The following is a 17,751-nucleotide window of genomic DNA, read 5'->3' as shown; positions in this document are numbered from 1 at the left end:
GAGATTTTGTTCTGTCTGCTAATGTTAATGAAAGAAAATGAAATTTCCCCATTGTTCCTGGTGCCTATCCCATATATACCCAAGTCACTATAGCTTAAAATAAATGAAAAGTATCTTTTAATAATAGGCATATAACCATGCATCAAACCAATTTACTGTCATGCCCTAAAATCAATTGATCTATTTAAAGTTGACAGGAGATTTTGTGGTCAGGAATGGGACTCCTGGAAGGTATGTTGCCTCCCCAGTGCCAGGGTCTGGGATGTCGCCGATCGGGTTTACAGGTTTCTGAAGGGGGAGGGTGAGCAGCCAGAAATCATGGTACATATTGGCACCAATGATATAACCAGGAAAGGGATTGAGGATCTGAAAAGTGACTACAGAGAGTTAAGTTGGAAGTTGAAGAGCAGGATGAGTAGAGTAGTGATCTCAGGTTTGCTCCCGGTGCTACGAGATAGTGAGATGAGGAGCAGTCAGCGAATGCAGCTTAACACGTGGCAGCGAGGCTGGTGCAGGAGGGAGGGCTTCAGATACCTAAACCATTGGGATACCTTCTGGGGAAGGTGGGACCTGTACATGAAGGACGGATTGCACCTGAATTGGAGGGGCACAAATATCCTGGGTGGGAGATTTGCTCGTGTGATTCGGGAGAGTTTAAACTAATTTGGCAGGGGGGTGGGAATCAGAGCCACGTGTCTGAGAGAGGGTCAGTTGCAGACGCGGCAGTGACGGGATGTATTGAATCTATCAGTAAGGTTTCCCACACGATGAAACACAGGGATCGGTTAAAGTGTGTCTGCTTTCATGCAAGGAGTGTCCAAAATAAGAGTGACAAACTGAGAGCATGGATCAGTACTTGGGGCTACGATGTTGCAGGGTTTAGAACGTTTAAAAAGAACATGGAAGGTGGAAAAAGAGGGGGTGTAGCATTGCTAATCAGAGAGTGCATCACAGCTACAGAGACTAAGGTTGTTGAGGAAGGTTTGTCTACTGAGTCAGTATGGGTGGACGTTAGGAGCAGTAAGGGAACAGCCATTGCATTGGGGGTTTTCTACAGACCACCTAATAGCAGTAGAGAGATTGAAGATCTTATAGGTGGGCAGATTCTGGAAAAATGCAGAAGTAGCAGGGTGGTTGTTATGGGTGATTTCAACTTTCCCAATATCGACTGGAACCTCCTAAGTGCAGATGGTTTGGATAGAGCCGTTTTTGTCAGGTGTGTTCAGGAGGGGTTCCTTACTCAGTATGGAAACAGACTGACTAGAGGAGAGGCCATTTTGGATTTGGTGCTCAGCAACGAGCCAGGGCAGGTGTCAGATCTCGCAGTGGGAGAGCACTTTGGAGAAAGTGATCACCACTGCCTCACATTTAGCATAGTCTTGGAAAGGGAAAGGAGCAGTTATGGACTCAGATGTACAGCATGGAAATGGACCCTTCGGTCAAACCTGTCCACGCTGACCAGGTATCCCAACCCAATCTCGTCCCTCCAAACCCTTCCTATTCATATACCCAAACACCTCTTAAATATTGCAATTGTACCAGCCTCCACCACTTCGTCTGGCAGCTCATTCCATACACGTACCACCCTTTGTGTGAAAACGTTGCCCTGTAGGTCTCTTTTATATCTTTCCCCTCTCACCTTAAACCTATGGACTCCAGACATTTAACTGGGGAAAAGGAAATTATGATGCTATCAGACAGGAGTTGGGAAGTACAGACTGGGAGTAATTGTTCCACAGAAAGGGCACAGCAGATATGTGGAGACTATTTAAGGAGCAGTCGTTGCAACTGATGCACAAATTTGTTCCTCTAAGATAGGTAAGATTTAGGAACCTTGGATGGCTAGAACAGAGGAACAACTTGTCAAAAAGAACGTGGCAGCTTACATAAGGTGGAGGAAGCAAGGATCTAGCACAGCTTTAGAGTATTACAAGCTTGCTAGAAAGCTCAGAAATGGACTGAGGAGAGCCAGGAGGGGGCAAGAAAAAGGCTTGACAAGAGGATTAGGGAGAACCCAAAGGCATTTCATATGTGAGGAAAAAGAGAATGATCAGGGATAGCAGAGGGAACTTGTGTGTGGAGTCTGTGCAGATAGGGGAAGCCCTAAATGAGTTTTTTGCTTCGGTTTTCACCAAGGAAAGGGAACTTGTTGTAAATGAAAACTTAGGAGGATCTGGGATACAGTCTTCACCAGATCAAGATTGATCAAGTTGATGTGCTAGAAATTTTGGAAAATATTAACATTGATAAGTCCCCAGAGCCAGACCAAATTTATCCTAGGCTGCTCCGGGAAGCGAGAAAGGAGGTTGCTAAGCTGCTGGTGAGGATATTTGCCTCCTTACTCTGCACAGGAGTCGTACTGAAGGAGATGAATATTGTTCCTCTTTTCAAGAAGAGTAATAGGGAAATCCCTGGCAATTACAGACCAGTCTTCGGTCTATGGTCAGCAAAGTTTTGGAAAGACTTCAGAGGGATAGGATTTAATACTATTTGGCAAAGCTTAATGCAATTAAAGACAGTCAGCATGGTTTTGTGAGGGGCCTCAAATGTTATTGAGTTCTTTGAGGAGGTGTCAAGACAGGTCAATGAAGGTCGAGCAGTGGATGTGGTGTATATGGACTTTAGCAAGGCATTTAATAAGGTTACCCATGGTAGGCTCATTCATAAAGTTAGGAAGTATGGGATACAGGGAGATTTGGCTTTCTGGATTCAGAATTGGCTGGCTGACAGAAGGCAGAGAGTGGTTGTAGATGCAAAGTATTCTGCCTGCGGTCAGTGTTGAGTGGGCCTCTGCTATTTGTAGTTTTTATAAATGACTTGGATGACGAGGTTGAGGGGTGGGTTAGTAAATTTGCAGATAACAAAAAGGTTGGAGGTGTCATCAATATAGAGGGCTGCTGCAGCACGACATAGACAGGATGCAGAGCTGGGCTGAGAAATGGCAGATGGAGTTCAACCTGGATAAATGCAAAGTGATGCTTTTGGAATGTCTAAACTTGAATGCTGACTATAGGCTTAAAGACAGTGTGGAGGAACAGGGATCTGGGTGTGCAAGTACATAGATCCCTCAAAGTTGCCACCCAAGTGGATAGGGTTGTTAAGAAAGCATATGATGTTGTACATGGATAGTAGTGAGTTGAAGGGTGCGTAAGTTACTATATTTTACATTAGGATTAAACCTCGGCACATCGTGGGCCAAAGGGCCTGTTGTGCTGTACTTTATGTTCTGAGAGTTGTCCATCACAACAAAAAACTGAATCTAAAATCCAACTGGCTCAGCTTATGAAAATCATAGAAAATGCTAAATAAATTCAAGACTGGCACCATCTAAGGAAGTCATTAAGGTTTCCTCTCTCCATAAATGCTGCTAGATCCAAAATTCTCCAGAATTTTGTTTCAATTTCCAGCATCTATTTTGGGTTTTTTCAGTTATAAAATCAGTCATACAGAGAATTAATTTGGTGTTGGGTAGCATATAGGTCCCATTCCACATTCTAAATAACGAAATTTCTCTTGGCTAAAATTCTAACTGGAACATATTTAGAGCACTACCTTACCAAAGTCTCCTCAAACAGTAGGGTCATTAGGATGTGGACTGGAGAGATAAATATATATGCCCCAATTTGAGTATCTGGGACATATCTGGAGTTACTGTGCAATAGCACACTATTCTACAAATTTTCTACTTTGCCTAAGTTGAAAGATTTTACATCAAATGTGCATGTACAAGCACTAGGTTTGAGAGCGAGCCCAGCAGAAGCAATCTTTAATAAAGCAAAAATAGTTCAAAGTGCTTCAATTAACTATTGCACACTAAACTTAAAGCAAGAGATAGTGGGACAAGTCACCATATGCTAGTCAAAAGGGGGTTTAAGGAGAGCTTTCCAGGAGAAATTCAAGCCAAAGAACAATGCGACTTGGGGATGTACGAGAGAACAGAATTACAGGAAATCGAATCTTTTTTTTAAAGTGCTGCCAACATAGTTTATCTCTGGATCAAATATGGCAGAGAGATGAACTAACTACATATCCCATGTCTATTTCTACTTCCATGCTATTGTGCAATTTTAATTTGAGATTAATGTTACTATATAGGCCATAATTTCTTGCCCATTCTTTACTGTCCTCAAGCTAATGGTTTGCTAGGTATTCAGAGGAAATCAGTCATGTGACTGGATATGGTGTCACATTTAGACAACCAAATAAGGATGGCAGAGTTTAACAGAATTAGTAAACCAAATAGGCTAGTTTTGAAGAATTGGTGATAGTAGTGGTGACCTGAGACACACTTTCATTTCCAGATTTAACAATTTACATTAAAGCAGCTGCTTTAATGGGATTTGACCATAGTCCCACAGTATTAACCAAAGATCTCTAGATGACTAGTCCAGTGACACTGCCTACATAATCAATAACTCACTCTGCCCCCACCACATTTGAACTATTGCTAAAACGTTTTGACCAAATTGTCTGGTCAGTACCAAAGTGATGACATCTAAATTTGGTGATGACACATCGATACCTCAAGCCTGCAAAGGGATATAGAAAAATTGCAGGAAAACAATTGTCAAGAGTATAATGTGTGAAAAATGTGAACTTGTCCACTTTAAAATGGAGATTGCAGAACTCAGGATTGGAAAAAGGGATTAGGGTGTGCTCTTATACAAACTAAAAATTTGGTACACAGCTGCAGCAGAAGGTGGTAAGTGGAATGTCATTTATTGTATGAATGGAATACAAAGGTCATGACACTTAGAGACCACAATTAGAGTACTGTGTATGGTTTGTCTCAAGGCTATATATGTAGTAAAAAGAAATGTAGTGAGTGTTCACTTAAGATAAATCCTTCCTGGGAATCAGTTAAAGGTGAAGCTGGCCATATATCTAATGCAAGATCAAGAATATATTCAGTTTGATTCTGAGTACTTAACAGGATGGATGACAAAATAACATTTCTTCTTGTGGGAGGAACTAGAAGAATTTAACAGTTTTAAAATTCAGGAATTACCCATTTGAGACAGGAGAAACGTTTGAGGATGTGTCACTCATTTACTGTTGTTCACCCATCAAGCCTGTTGTTGCTTGTTGATCTATATTGATCTATCCTGAAGGGCTCATGCCCGAAACATCGATTCTCCTGGTCCTTGGATGCTACCTGACCTGCTGTGCTTTTCCAGCAACACATTTTCAACTCTGATCTCCAGCCCTCACTTTCTCCTAGAAGATCTATATTGACACCTGGTTAAGCAATATCTTAACTGTAAAATTCTGTTTTCAATCATGAAGAAATCTGTTTTTTATATTATTTCAAGCTAGTGGCATATAGGTATTAGCTTTTGCTCCTAATAGGATAGTCATCCAATTGCATTTCAAAGATTATTGGACCAATATTATGTTTCAGATCAGAGTCAAGATTAGATTGGTGCTGGAAAAGCACAGCAGGTCAGGCAACATCAGAGGAGCCCTTCCTGATGAAGGGCTTTTGCCCGAAACGTCACTTTTTCTGCTCCTCTGATGCTGCCTGACCTGCTGTGCTTTTCCAGCACCACTAATCTCCATCTGCAGTCCTCACTTTCGCCCTGTTTCAGATCAGAGTCTATTTTAAACTCCTGAGGGAAAGCTAAGCATTTAATGTCCAAATCATTTGTACAAGTAGATGGTATTAATGAAGCCAATAATAGTCCATAATAAATCAGTTTGCATCAAATTCTTGATTCCTCAGACACCAGGGACTAGTGTGTACATGAGTTCAGTTTAAGTATCAAACCGTCAGAAAAAGGTTTAAAGGTAGAATAGGCCCAGTTTACAACGAATAGTTGGAAAAGTGAAATAAGCCAGGAACACTTGCTTTTAAAATTTACATAACCCCAATTAAATACATTAGATGACTTCAAATGGGATAGGAAAGGAAGAAAAACTACCAAGTTTTCTAAGGCCTACTTATCAGAAAACAGGAGTTTAAAAAATAAGCTCACTTATAGTCAGCCAAGAAGTTACTTGCATTTTGGTAACAGGACAATAAGCAGACTCCACATTTAGTTTGGTTTTGTTAACTTTTTTTTTGAAAGTCTTGTGGATATTAACTAGAGACAAGTTGTACAAACCCAAGCATGAAACTTACAAATGCAAATTATCCTTGGGTTAGATTTCTACTCCAAGTTCCTTATGACAAGCATAACAGCCTTTACACAAAAGCATCAAGCACAGACCAAGTCCTAGACCACCCAACAAAAAAAAAAGTTAAGCATTTTCCTCAGCTTATTCAGAACGCAACTCAAGACATGGACTAGCATGTTCTGAAAAACACTGCTTGAATTACAGACCACCTGGAGGGTAAGTATAGAAAGCTTTTTGGACTATGCTAAGCACCAAATGATTGCAGGGACATCATGCCGTGATGAAGTATGATAATGTAGAGTTAACCAGGAAAACCGTTTCCCAACCCATTAGGTCTGGCATACAGTAATATGGAAAATAAATTTATTCAGGTTTAGATTGTCCCATTTGAATGGCAGAGGCTGTAGGTTTGGAAAGGTCAACAGGCTCGTTGAACATGTTTTTTTAACATAGCAAATCAAATCCTCAAGAAACTATTCCGTGGCAGGAGGATCTATAAACAGAACTTTGATTCAAGTTAATTAGCAAAAATAGATAGAGAGCTGGGAATTTAATAAAGTGAGCTATGCTCTAGAATGTACTGACTGAAAGGGTGGAAAATTAATTGCAAATTTAAAATAGGGAATTGTATAAATCCTCAAACTAAAGAATCAAGCAAGACTGCTAGAAAAACAAGGGATAATGGGACTAACTGGATAGTTCTTCCACAATGGAAGAAGTGGCTCCCATTCATGCAAGACTTTCTCACCTGTTGATAGGTGTGTGCAAACAAAATGACATTTAAACTCTGGCTCGCAATTCACATCTTATCCAAGTTGCCAAAGGCATTCCTGATCCATTATAGACACTTCTGTTTAACAACCAGACAAAAGTGGCTAGTTAAAAATAGTAATACAAGAATGCAGATTTAATTGTAGCATTTTCAAGGGCAATGTAAGGAAACAGTAAAATGGAGAATCAAATTTTGCCTGTACATTTGAACTATTTATAATGGAGAAATTATAGTCATTTGCAGGCATTCAATTGTCATGCTTTTGTTTTTAAAGATCAAATCTCAATTTCTATCAAACTAAATCACAGAATGAAGGCAAGTCATCTGTAGTTTATACACAATGGCAGAGAATTTACAGTAAAAAATTTAAATTTGGCCACAGATAGGCTGGTCACTTTGATCCAGTTAACCGAAGCTGGCTCCACAGTTTGGGCATCTCCGTTGTCGCAGTGCCAAACAAAATAGGATCCCAATTGGAAAGAATAATATTGCACACAGCACACCCAAGCAAGTGAAGTCATCTTCCAGAACACCAACCCTGTTTAAAAGAAAACAATTAAATTAAAAATTGTCAACTCACTCCACATTCCCCATTTTTATTGCAGCCAAAATTATGCACATGCAGTTTCAGAGCAATACTGGTGATAATAGAACTAAATTCCAAGTACCAATTGGACACAGGTTGGCTTGTATTTCCTAAATTGAGATTAAAACAATTTAATGCCTTAGAGTGAACTATTTCCATCGGAAAGAAATCCAGAACAAATATGATCTTTAAAATTTGAACTGGACTATTTTATCTAATGCTATTAAAGGGAGGTGATGACCTAGTGGTTTTATCACTAAACTGTTAATCCAAAGACTCTGGTCTGAATCCTGCCATGTCAGATAATGGAATTTGAGTTCAATAAAAATCTGGAATCGAGTGTTCAATAATAACCACAAATCTGTCGTCGATCGTCTGATTCACTAATGTCCCTTGAGGAAGGAAACTGCCATCCTTACCTGGTCTGGCCTATATGCGACTCCAGACCCACAGCAATGTGACAGACTCTTAACTGCCCTCTGGGCAATAAATGCTGGCCTAGCCAATGATGCCGCCCTCCCATGAATGAATAAAAGAATGATAACAGGAAGCATTTACATATAGGGTAAGAAATCTGGAGATATTCACACAAGAAAATGAGAGGCTGGAGGCACAACTGAAAATGCCATAACAGATTTTTATTGCGAAAGGACATTGAGACATATGAAATCAAGATAACTAAATGCAGGAGACATCAATCAGATCCAACTGAAGAATTTCACAGCAGCTTTGGGTGCCTCACCCAAGTGAGGATCCTGTGCAAACGGAATAGATGTGTATGACTTCAGAAGGGATTGTAGCCAAACTGAATCATGTTCCTATCCTTTAACCACACAGTGTGGACCTGGCATGTGTCCCCAAATCCTGGAACTGGACTTGAAATCAACCTTCTGGCTCAGAAGAATGCACTTTCCAACTGAGCCAAGCAAATACCACAAGACTAATCATTGTACAAGACCAGATCTGTACTGCTCCAATTGTACAGAACTCATTTATGAGCCAGAAGAATTTGTACTTCATTTTCCTTAGTTGGCTGTTCACTAGAGTTTCAGGACAGCAGAAAATTGAAATTATTCAATTTCAAAATCAGGTTGGTAGATACTGTAAGTAGTTTAGTCTTAAAACTGATTCTATCCCATCCCTTTCGGCTCTCAGAAAAAGAAGAGAAGGCTGCAACCAAAGCAACCATCTCTGCAGTTTTGTGATGTACACAAAATTCCAAATCATTAAATTATAGGAGCAAGGGCAAAAAATGGTGATATGGTCAGTGTATGCTGCCATTGCAACCAGGAAAACTAGCACTAGCTTCTGGAGTCCACTTATGTGCAGTTAAAAATTAGGAAAAGCAAAGCCGCCGTCTAACTTTCTGCTCCTCCTTGGGAGCTGTCTGTATCCCATGTTATCTAACTGTACTAGTTAGTGCACCATGCAGAATCTTGTCAAACACTTCACTAAAGTCCACAAACAATATCTACTGCTCTGGTCGCAATAATTTTGGTTACTTCCTCAGAAAACTCAAGTTTGAGACATGATTTCCCCTCACGCAAAACCATGCTGACTATCCAGAAACATTCCTCGCCTCTCCAAATGCATGTAAATCCTATGTTTCAGAATCACCAACAAATTACTCACCAATGTCAAGCTCATAGATCTATAGTTCCCAAGCTTCTCCTTACAGCCTCTAAAGACATAAGGTTAGCCATCCTCCAATCCTCCAGCACCTCACCTGTAGTTGTAGGTGATATAACTATTTCTATTAGGGGTACCACAATTTCTTCCCCAACTTCCCACAGCGTCCTGGGATAGGCTTGATCAGGTCCAACATTTATCCTCCTCTTTGTATTCTAAGGCTCCCCAAACATTTCCTCTTCTGTAATGCAAACGGTTTACAAAACATCAATTTTCCCAAGTTCTCTAGCCTCTATTTCTTTCTCCACAGTAAATACTGAAAAATATTTAGTATCTCTTCCACTCCGGAGGTTCAACACTGATGATCCTCACGGATCCAAGAAGCCGTATTCTTTCTCTAGTTGCTCTTAATGTATTTGGAAAATCTAGGTTGGCTGGAAGGCCGACTTTCAATTCGGAGTGATGCCAACAGCATAGATGCAATTTCCACATGGGTTGAGGTCTCCGCAAAAAGACTATTTCTCAACCTCTTCTCACTTTAGAGATGGTGAATCTCAGATTAAACTATCACCAGTCATCTCCAATGAGAAGACATCCCAAGTCTAGTCATAATATGACAACTTCACCTTTATCTTGACCAGAAACTGAACTGGATCACTACATGAACATTGCCAGTAGCTGGAAATTATATAAATAACTTCTCCTGACTCAAGTACTTCCACTACATACAAGCCACAAATTCATGTGATGGAATACTCCCAACTTGCCTAATTCAGTGCAGCTTTGAGAATGAGTATTAACAACAGGGAGGACAAAACAGTCTGTTTGAACAGCCCATCCACCAGATTCAATATTCACTCCTACAGTGCAGCAACTGATCAAGGTTTCTTTGATAGAGGTATTGGGTTTAGAAGGTACTAAGGACAAGGACATCATGTATAGGAACACCACTTACAGATTCCTTACATATATTTCCAAGTCAGGATGGCAGATGTAATTTCTTGACTGTCACCTGGTCAAAATCCTGAAACTCCCTCCCCGAGATATTGGCTGTCCATAATATAGACTGCACTTGCAGAAAATGGCTTACCACTTTCTCAAGGGCAACAACAGAGTCAAGTCAGTCCTGGTTTGGCTTGTGACATCCCACCCTCCCAACCAAAAGCAGAAATTGCACTTTTACACTTGACCAAAAATGCAGTTTTTTAAAAAACATTATATGCCCTATGAACTTTTTTTTAAAAACATTTATATGCAGATCAACAAGTTTCCAATTAATAAGTTTCAAAAGTACAATTTTAAAAGTTTATTTAACTTTTAGTTCCCATTTGTTATATCTCAACCTTTGTTTACTTGAAATTTGAGTGAAATAATCTGTGCACTTCGCTTACTAAGATTGTTCACAAAGAACAAACCAATGTGATTGGTTGCTGAGTCTGAGTCTATTTGGTAGTTATCACTGCAATTGGATGACCGGGGATCCCTAACAACATTTGGAAAGGGAAAAATCTATTGCAATGATAGCGAGATCTCTACAGTTAACATGTCACTTTACCATTGGCTTGGACTATGTAGTCAATATACAAAATGAAAACAGGATCTCACATTAAACATAAAACTTTGATTGCTTGAATGCATTAAGTTCAGTTGTAACCCAGCATCAGCTACAGGCAGAATTTAAGCAACATTTTCTTCACTTTAGAGCAAAAAAGGTTAGAGTGAATAAAAATTGAATTACAAAATTATAAAGTTTAGCCAGATCAAGGGTCAGAGTACTTGACTGCAAAAATCAAACCTGGTGGTTTAGGAAGTTTCCTATCCTGGATGGGAGTCAAATGAAAAGGATTGGTTCAGTGGCAGATTAAAAATAATCCCTTTAGCCAAAGCATTAGAGAGAAGAGATAATTCATATTGGAACACTGGCATGGGCGACACAGCAAGAAAGAGAGCACAACAAAATTTGAAATTATTTCTAATATGAGGAAAGGGTAAATTATTTTAGATTTGTTTAAATCAAGAATAGTAGACAACTTCCCATTTTCCTCAGCCATAAAACTCAAAGCAAACAAACATTCAAATGCAGCTACAAAATGCTACACAAAGTGCTGATTAAACTTGACATGTTGATTTTAAGAGGTCCAGTAAAAGTAGCACTTGGAATATCATTCACAACCAGAGTGAATCATTGTAAAATGCCAGCAAACTAATTCCCTCCGTGACTTTAGGTTTCAATTTGAAGCACCATTTCCAAGAAGTCAGGTGACCAACAGGAAATTTTCTCTGTCTCCGTTTGAGATAGAGATAAAACAGTCATAGCACACGCTACGGCAGAGGGGGCACAAGGGAATGATGGGGGGGTGGGGGAGGGGGAGGATATGAAGGTAAAGAATGCACAATAATGCAAAAAAGAGAATGGGTTGGAACTACAGGAGGACAAAATGCAAGGGGTGGGGGAAGGCAAAGGCATAAGAAAGCTAGAATGAAAGGTTAGGCAAGGGAGAGTGCACAAGAAAGGGAAGGTCTGAGAGGAGGAATCAGGGAAAGCAGGGGAGGGTAACTGCACAAGTGCAATCTTTGGAAGAAACAGAAGGAAAGCAGGAACCAGTAAGAGCTAATGTTGAGACAAGAGAAAAGAGTGTAGAAGTGGTGGAGCACAGGAAGGACGCAGTGCAAGAGAGAGTGGAATCTGTCACATCCTTTTTGTCAGACGAGAGCGCAATTGAGACACCAAAAGAGATGGTGTTTGAGAGCAGCTGCACCGTGCAACAGCCAAAACAAAAGTGTGATGGAACAGAGTTTGGGAGGGTGTAGAGAGAAGCAGTGGCAGGGAACAAGTCAAAACAGGGAAGGAGTGGGGACCAGTTAAGGAGAGCAGGAGACAAGTGGGCAACAGAGGTCAAGGGACTATAGATAGCACCTGGGTGACAGAGGGTGTAAGAGAAAGAAAAATGCAAGAGAACAGGAGCCATGAGGAACGCAGATGCAGAAGCCCAGGAGAAGAGGAGGAATGCAAAACAGGAGTGAGAAACAAGGAAGGGAATTAGGGAACAAAGGGCAAGAAAGGATCCAAAGTAAAGGAAATGGAATGAGCAAACAAATAAAAAAGGGAAGACCATAGGGTCTGGGGAAAATAAAAGTCTCTGAACTGGAATCAGATTGTGCAGAAATTGAAAATAGACATTGTATAAACCTCTCCTAACAATTCATGATGACAGGAAAGCAGATCAATACAGGATAGAGGGAGAAAAACTAAACTGACATTTTCCAACATTCCTTTCCATCAGACCCTTTTCCTCAGGATACTAAGGTTCAGAAATAGACCCCGAATTCTGAAGGATATGCAGTCGTAGTTGGAACTTGACTACTCACTTTACAGAAGTGAGATTCCACGTGTGTAAAATATATTCTCAAAATTTACATGGAAGTCGACCATTACAGAAGCTTTAGAACGCCAGCTGTGTTTCAGTTCCCTACATGCCAAGTTTCACCAGATTGGATTCCAACAGGAAAATAATTTTAATTGCCAAAACTTGTTTTCCCACTTGAGAACAGTCACAACACACTAACCATGGCTCAGTGGATAACATGTGCCTTGGAATCAGAAGGTTGTAGGTTCACGTTGCACTCCATGAGATCTAGATAGAAGATCCAGTTTCAGACTTCAGTGTTATACTAATGGAGTGGTATGTTGCCAGAGGTAGAGACTTTGGGTGAGATTTTAAAAATCAAGGACACATTAGCTGTAAAAGATCCTGTGTAAAACAGCTGATATTTATCACTCAAAATCAATAAGTCACCAGACCCATAGGGCTGCTCACTGGTGGTGTGTAAAACTGAAATTAACCACACATCAAGCAAGGGGAAGGCCTTTATGGTCACCTCAGCCAATGTGAGAATTGAACTGCTGGCACTCACCACAGGAAACCCACTATTCAGCCAACTGACCTTCCAATCAATACTTCATTATCAATCATTATCTCACTACTGTTTGCAGGAGTTTGTGGTCTATAAATTGGCTACCATGTTTCTTACATTACAACTCCCTGCAGCTCAAAAGTTTTATTGGCTGTAAAGAATGTTGGATGCCATGCATTGTGAATGGCATGGAGTAAATGCAAGTGTTTATTCCATTGTACAGCAAGTGGACATATCAGGGAGCAAAGCATTACTAGATTTGGTAATTTAAAACTTGTTATTTGGTTAGCAGCTGAGGTCAGGAATCAAACCAGGAGCCTTCTGGCAGGCCTGTTTGTCTTCACACTTTTGTGGATTTAACCAAGATGCACAGCAACCAATTCACATTATCCCCAAACTGATCACAACTGAGGACCTACTCTGGGCCTTTCCTCATCTATGCAGCTCACCAGGTAAAAACTTGTTGAGGGTACCAGAGGAGTCTGGCCACTAATAGTTATGAATACAGAAACAATTGAAACTGGGACACCAGAGTTTTAGCAGTTGGAGGATTCCACCCAACTGCACCATGATCAATTAGGTAGAAAACAAAATTACAGGGCAACCTATCTTCAAAAGAACTGTGGATTAGAAGATGGTCATGATAATTGCATTTATGAAGAGTGAAGCCAAGAACAAGTTAACAAAAAAGCCAAATTGACAAAGCTGGAATCTGTACATGATGCCAGCTCAACAGGACCATCACTTAACTGCATTTCTATCCAAAAAAGAATGGGAAACTTCATTCTACCCAATGGAAATGTTTTATTTGTAAATAAAGTCCAAATGACTTGGACCAAGGGTTTTATTATAAGCAGTCAGTGGCCTCAAAAATGAATATTGTGTGTTAAATTAATAATATCATAGTTTTGATACAGTTGGGAAGAAATAATCAAAGCCTGCTCTGCTGCAGAGAGACTTTGCACTTCTATTAGCTTAATATGGTTTGAGGGAAGAGGACCTAAACTAAATTTCCCAGAATAATTGGAGTTTTCAGAGTCTATATAAATCAAGTTTCATGAAGAAATATTGCTATATCAAGCTGGCTTAGCACAACAGAACTTGAAGAGTCATTTTAGAAAAGAGCAACAAAACATATCAAACTGCCGGTCATTAAATTTAAATCTCAAACCAGGATTGCAAGCAAGTGTTCAAGTTGCCTTTCTTAAAAGAATGGAGGAAATAGTCCAAGCCAAAGGCTCCTACACCAGTCTGGAAAACACACCAACAAAACCACCCACTACTTCAGTTTTACATACAAGTGGAAACAAATTCAATGCAGGGTTTCTTTTAAAGACTAGCCAACGGTTCATTCCACTGAGTTTTTCTTCATAATGGGGTCAAATGGCATCATTGTACTGTGAAATTGTATGACGTACAATTAACAAAATAATATTTTGTTTGGTATAAAGTGAACAAGCTACATATCAATAGTAAAATTTCAAACTGAAGTTAGAGGACCAACCTAGAGGCAAGAAAAAAATTCTAATCCATTTTTACTGAAACACTAGTGGAGATGAGTTACAGGCCACTATTTTGTGCATCCGCTGAATAATCTCTAGATTTAAAAAAAAAACACAATATTAAGCATAAATTCTGATATTCCTCAGTGCATTGTGGATGTAATATTTAAATGTATCACTGGACTAGCCAGTGGCTGCTAGGTTTTTTACCTGACAACAGGTCACATAGAACAACTTCATGTGGCTGTACAGGCTGTTCTGCTATAACACGGTTTGTTAACACTTGACGAATTGGGGACACTTTCAAAAGCACAGTTTTAAAGCATGTATTGGTTTTAATGAGATTTCAGCCCCATTAGTTTAAAATGGTGCTGCTATATGATTTTCTTATAACATGTGATTGCACGAGAACAGAACTACCATTACAGTAGAACTGACTGTACAGCAGTTTAGTAAATTTGTGGTTGAGGACAATGAACAGTAAAGTTTTGATCCATATAACCCATAAGGGCCACTTGTGGTATAATCCTGACCCAGGATGCAGATTCAAATCCCACCTATTCCAGACATCTCTGAACAGCTTGCTTTCAAAACATGCAAACAATGTTACCCAAATATGAACAGTAAGAACAACTGTTGATAGAATACAGGACAATACATCACCAGTTAAGATCTGAAATTCACACAGGCCTCCACAAATCCCTGAAAGTTTGAGGTCAGGAGGTGATTCTGTAATGGACATGGCCACAGGTTTGTGGCACATCTGAATACTGCCAACATACAGCCTGGGGGTACAGTGGGGTGACATTTGAGGGGGTGGGGAATAGAGTTGAGTGGTGTTCAGCTCCACCACAACACCCAGCTTCCCCTCGCCCCTATTCCTGAGATAAATTCAAGGGGAATTGTGATATTCAAGGGTCCAGAATATGATCCCAGACTTGACATCCAGATAAGTGGGCCCATCTCCGTGGTAGATATGAAAAATGTTCAGGAACCATTGGACATAACCTGCTTTCATTGGGGATGCCCTGAGTCAATATGAAGTCCAAGGACAATGAAACACCTTAATTCACTTGTTTGAAGATGCCTGTAGTGCAGTGGTAGTGTCCCTACCTCAGATCCAGGTTCAAGCTCCATTTGCTTCAGAAGTGGTTGGTAACATTTTTGAACAGGTGGAGTAGAAAATAAAATTGCAGTCCAGAGCCTTTGCACAATGTACTGGGCAGTTTAGCCCAGGTTGGAGGATCTTCCATGACAAGGATGGGTAGGAAGCTGTTAATTTAAACTGTAGCAGGGGATTGGAGTGTGCAAGGTCGCAATTTTGCTACTTTGGAGTTTGCACAATTCTCCGTATCGGAGGGTTTCTGCCAGGTGCTCCAATTTCCTCCCATGGTCCAAAAAAGTGGTTAGGTGGACTGGCTAACTTAATTGCCTGTACTGTCTACAGGCACGTAATTTAGGTGGTTTAGCCAAGAGAAATGCAGGGTTACAAGGTTCAGGTGGAGAGCTGGGTCTAGGCAGCATGGTGTTTGGAGGGTCAGTGCACACTCAATGGGTCAAATAGCCTCTTTCCACACTGTAAGGAAACTATTCAATGATATTTGTTAACTCAAATGAAGCATACATGTTGTCATAAAACATTCCTAACCTTACCATGGCACTTCAAAATTGACAGCTTTCTGGAGGACACATTCTTCAAAATTGTAAGTTCATTCAGAAGCATAGCATTTTTTTAATAAAGTGCATCATTGTTACCTGCAAGCTGGACAGCCACCCACCACTACAACTGAAGCTGCAGCTGGCTGCTGAATAATGGTGTAAGTGTTTGAGTAGTTTGATCCTGGGCACACAGGGGGCTGGATACCTGCAGGGGCTGGAGGTACATAACCTGCAAAACAAAAAAAAAGTCAAAATCTGATTAAATTCCATAAAGTAATTACATCCCCTCTTCTCCCCACCCAAAAAACCCTTATCTTCATTTAAATAATCCCATATCAAAGCAATATCAATGTCAATAACAATATCAAAATAACTGACATTTAAGTTATAAAACAGACCTTAAAGAAAATGAATCCATACAGCAAGTTTAAGAACAGACCAGTTTCATCAATTAACTTAACAGTCAACCTTGTGACGCCCCCAGAATATTTAAAGTAATGTTGGCGCGTTTAAAACTCAAAATTAATTTCTGATTATTTGCGATTTTAAAGAATCAACTGATCACGACAAAACTAACAGTCTTGCCTACCCAGCCTCTCCAAACAATTACTGTTAAACTCTCAGCACTGAGGGGAAACGTGAAGAATATTTCTGGTCAGGTGATTTCGAAGTTTCAATGCAATTACATACACCCTGCCATTACTTTGCTGCGGCTCCAGTGGAGGATTAGATTGGCTATGCCTGTGTACACGATATAAATAAGAAATGGGTGGGCGCACCTGAAGCCGGGTAAGAGTATGGAGGGGGCTGGTATCCAGGCGGTGGGATGGTCCCGTAGGTCTGGCCGTAGTCGTAGCCCCTCTCCGGCACCGCAGCGTACGCGGGTGGCCTCTCCTGCAAGAGGGGCTTGTTATCCATGGGTGGAGAAGGAAAGCAAGAGCCGAGAGAAAGCGACAGTGGCGGCGGAACTCCAGTGGCAGCAGGCGTCGCTCAGCCCTGGAGCGAGGTTGTGGGCCAGGACAGAACGGGAACCCTCTCTGTACGGGAGGGTTTCCCAAGAGCTGGGGAGTGGGCAACAGCGAACCTCTACCACGGCCCGGGGAATCACCGCCCTGTCTCCCGGGGATTGTTACACCAGGTTCGGCATGCGCACTCCGGGGATTCCCCCCACCCCCAACTCGATACAAAATCACAAGATACCTGTCACGTGACGGCAGGCAATGTGACTTCCGCAACAGTCCTTAAAGGGACCCTGCTCTCTATTTTAGATTTTATTGAGTTAAACATTAAAACAGATCCTTTGGTCTAACCAGTCAGTGCCGACCATAACCCCAAACTAAACTTGTCCCCATTGCCTGTGGTTGGCCCATATCCCTCCAAACCATCCTTCTTCATGTACTTATCCAAATGTCTTTTAAATGTTGTAACTGTGCCTGCTTCCACCACTTCCTCTGGCAATTCATTCCACACACAAACACCCTAATTTAAAAAAGATATCCCTCATGTCCTTTTAAATCTCTTTCTCCACTCCCCTTAAAATAGCTCCCCAGTTTTGAATTTACCCACCTGAG

The 17,751-nt window shown here is 40.7% G+C and overlaps 1 protein-coding gene across 1 annotated transcript; it reads right to left on the bottom strand.

Moving 5' to 3' along the window:
- Positions 1-7,009: 7,009 nt before the first annotated feature.
- Positions 7,010-17,348, bottom strand: bri3 (brain protein I3). The gene is made up of 3 exons (XM_043711358.2): positions 16,960-17,348; positions 16,277-16,409; positions 7,010-7,427 (listed from the first exon to the last, which is right to left on the bottom strand). The coding sequence occupies exons 1-3, from the start codon at positions 17,096-17,098 to the stop codon at positions 7,295-7,297; spliced, it is 405 nt and encodes a 134-aa protein (XP_043567293.1). The 5' UTR covers positions 17,099-17,348; the 3' UTR covers positions 7,010-7,294.
- Between the last annotated feature and the right edge of the window lie 403 nt (positions 17,349-17,751).

Source organism: Chiloscyllium plagiosum, unplaced genomic scaffold, assembly GCF_037043375.1.
Source record: "Chiloscyllium plagiosum isolate Xiang-an unplaced genomic scaffold, Cpla_swu_hap1 HiC_scaffold_20, whole genome shotgun sequence".
Taxonomy (NCBI): domain Eukaryota; kingdom Metazoa; phylum Chordata; class Chondrichthyes; order Orectolobiformes; family Hemiscylliidae; genus Chiloscyllium; species Chiloscyllium plagiosum.
The sequence above is the reverse complement of the archived record's forward strand: the minus strand, read 5'-3'. Positions and strand labels throughout refer to the sequence as shown.

What these genes read in the sequence shown, in the direction of transcription:
- bri3 (XM_043711358.2), bottom strand. Translation starts at nt 17,098, where the DNA reads ATGGATAACAAGCCCCTCTTGCAGGAGAGGCCACCCGCGTACGCTGCG. An exon ending in ATACTCTTACCCGGCTTCAG is followed by an intron (nt 16,410 to 16,959) that starts GTGCGCCCACCC and finishes TTTGTTTTGCAG; the next exon opens with GTTATGTACCTCCAGCCCCT. An exon ending in GGTGGCTGTCCAGCTTGCAG is followed by an intron (nt 7,428 to 16,276) that starts GTAACAATGATG and finishes TCTTTTAAACAG; the next exon opens with GGTTGGTGTTCTGGAAGATG.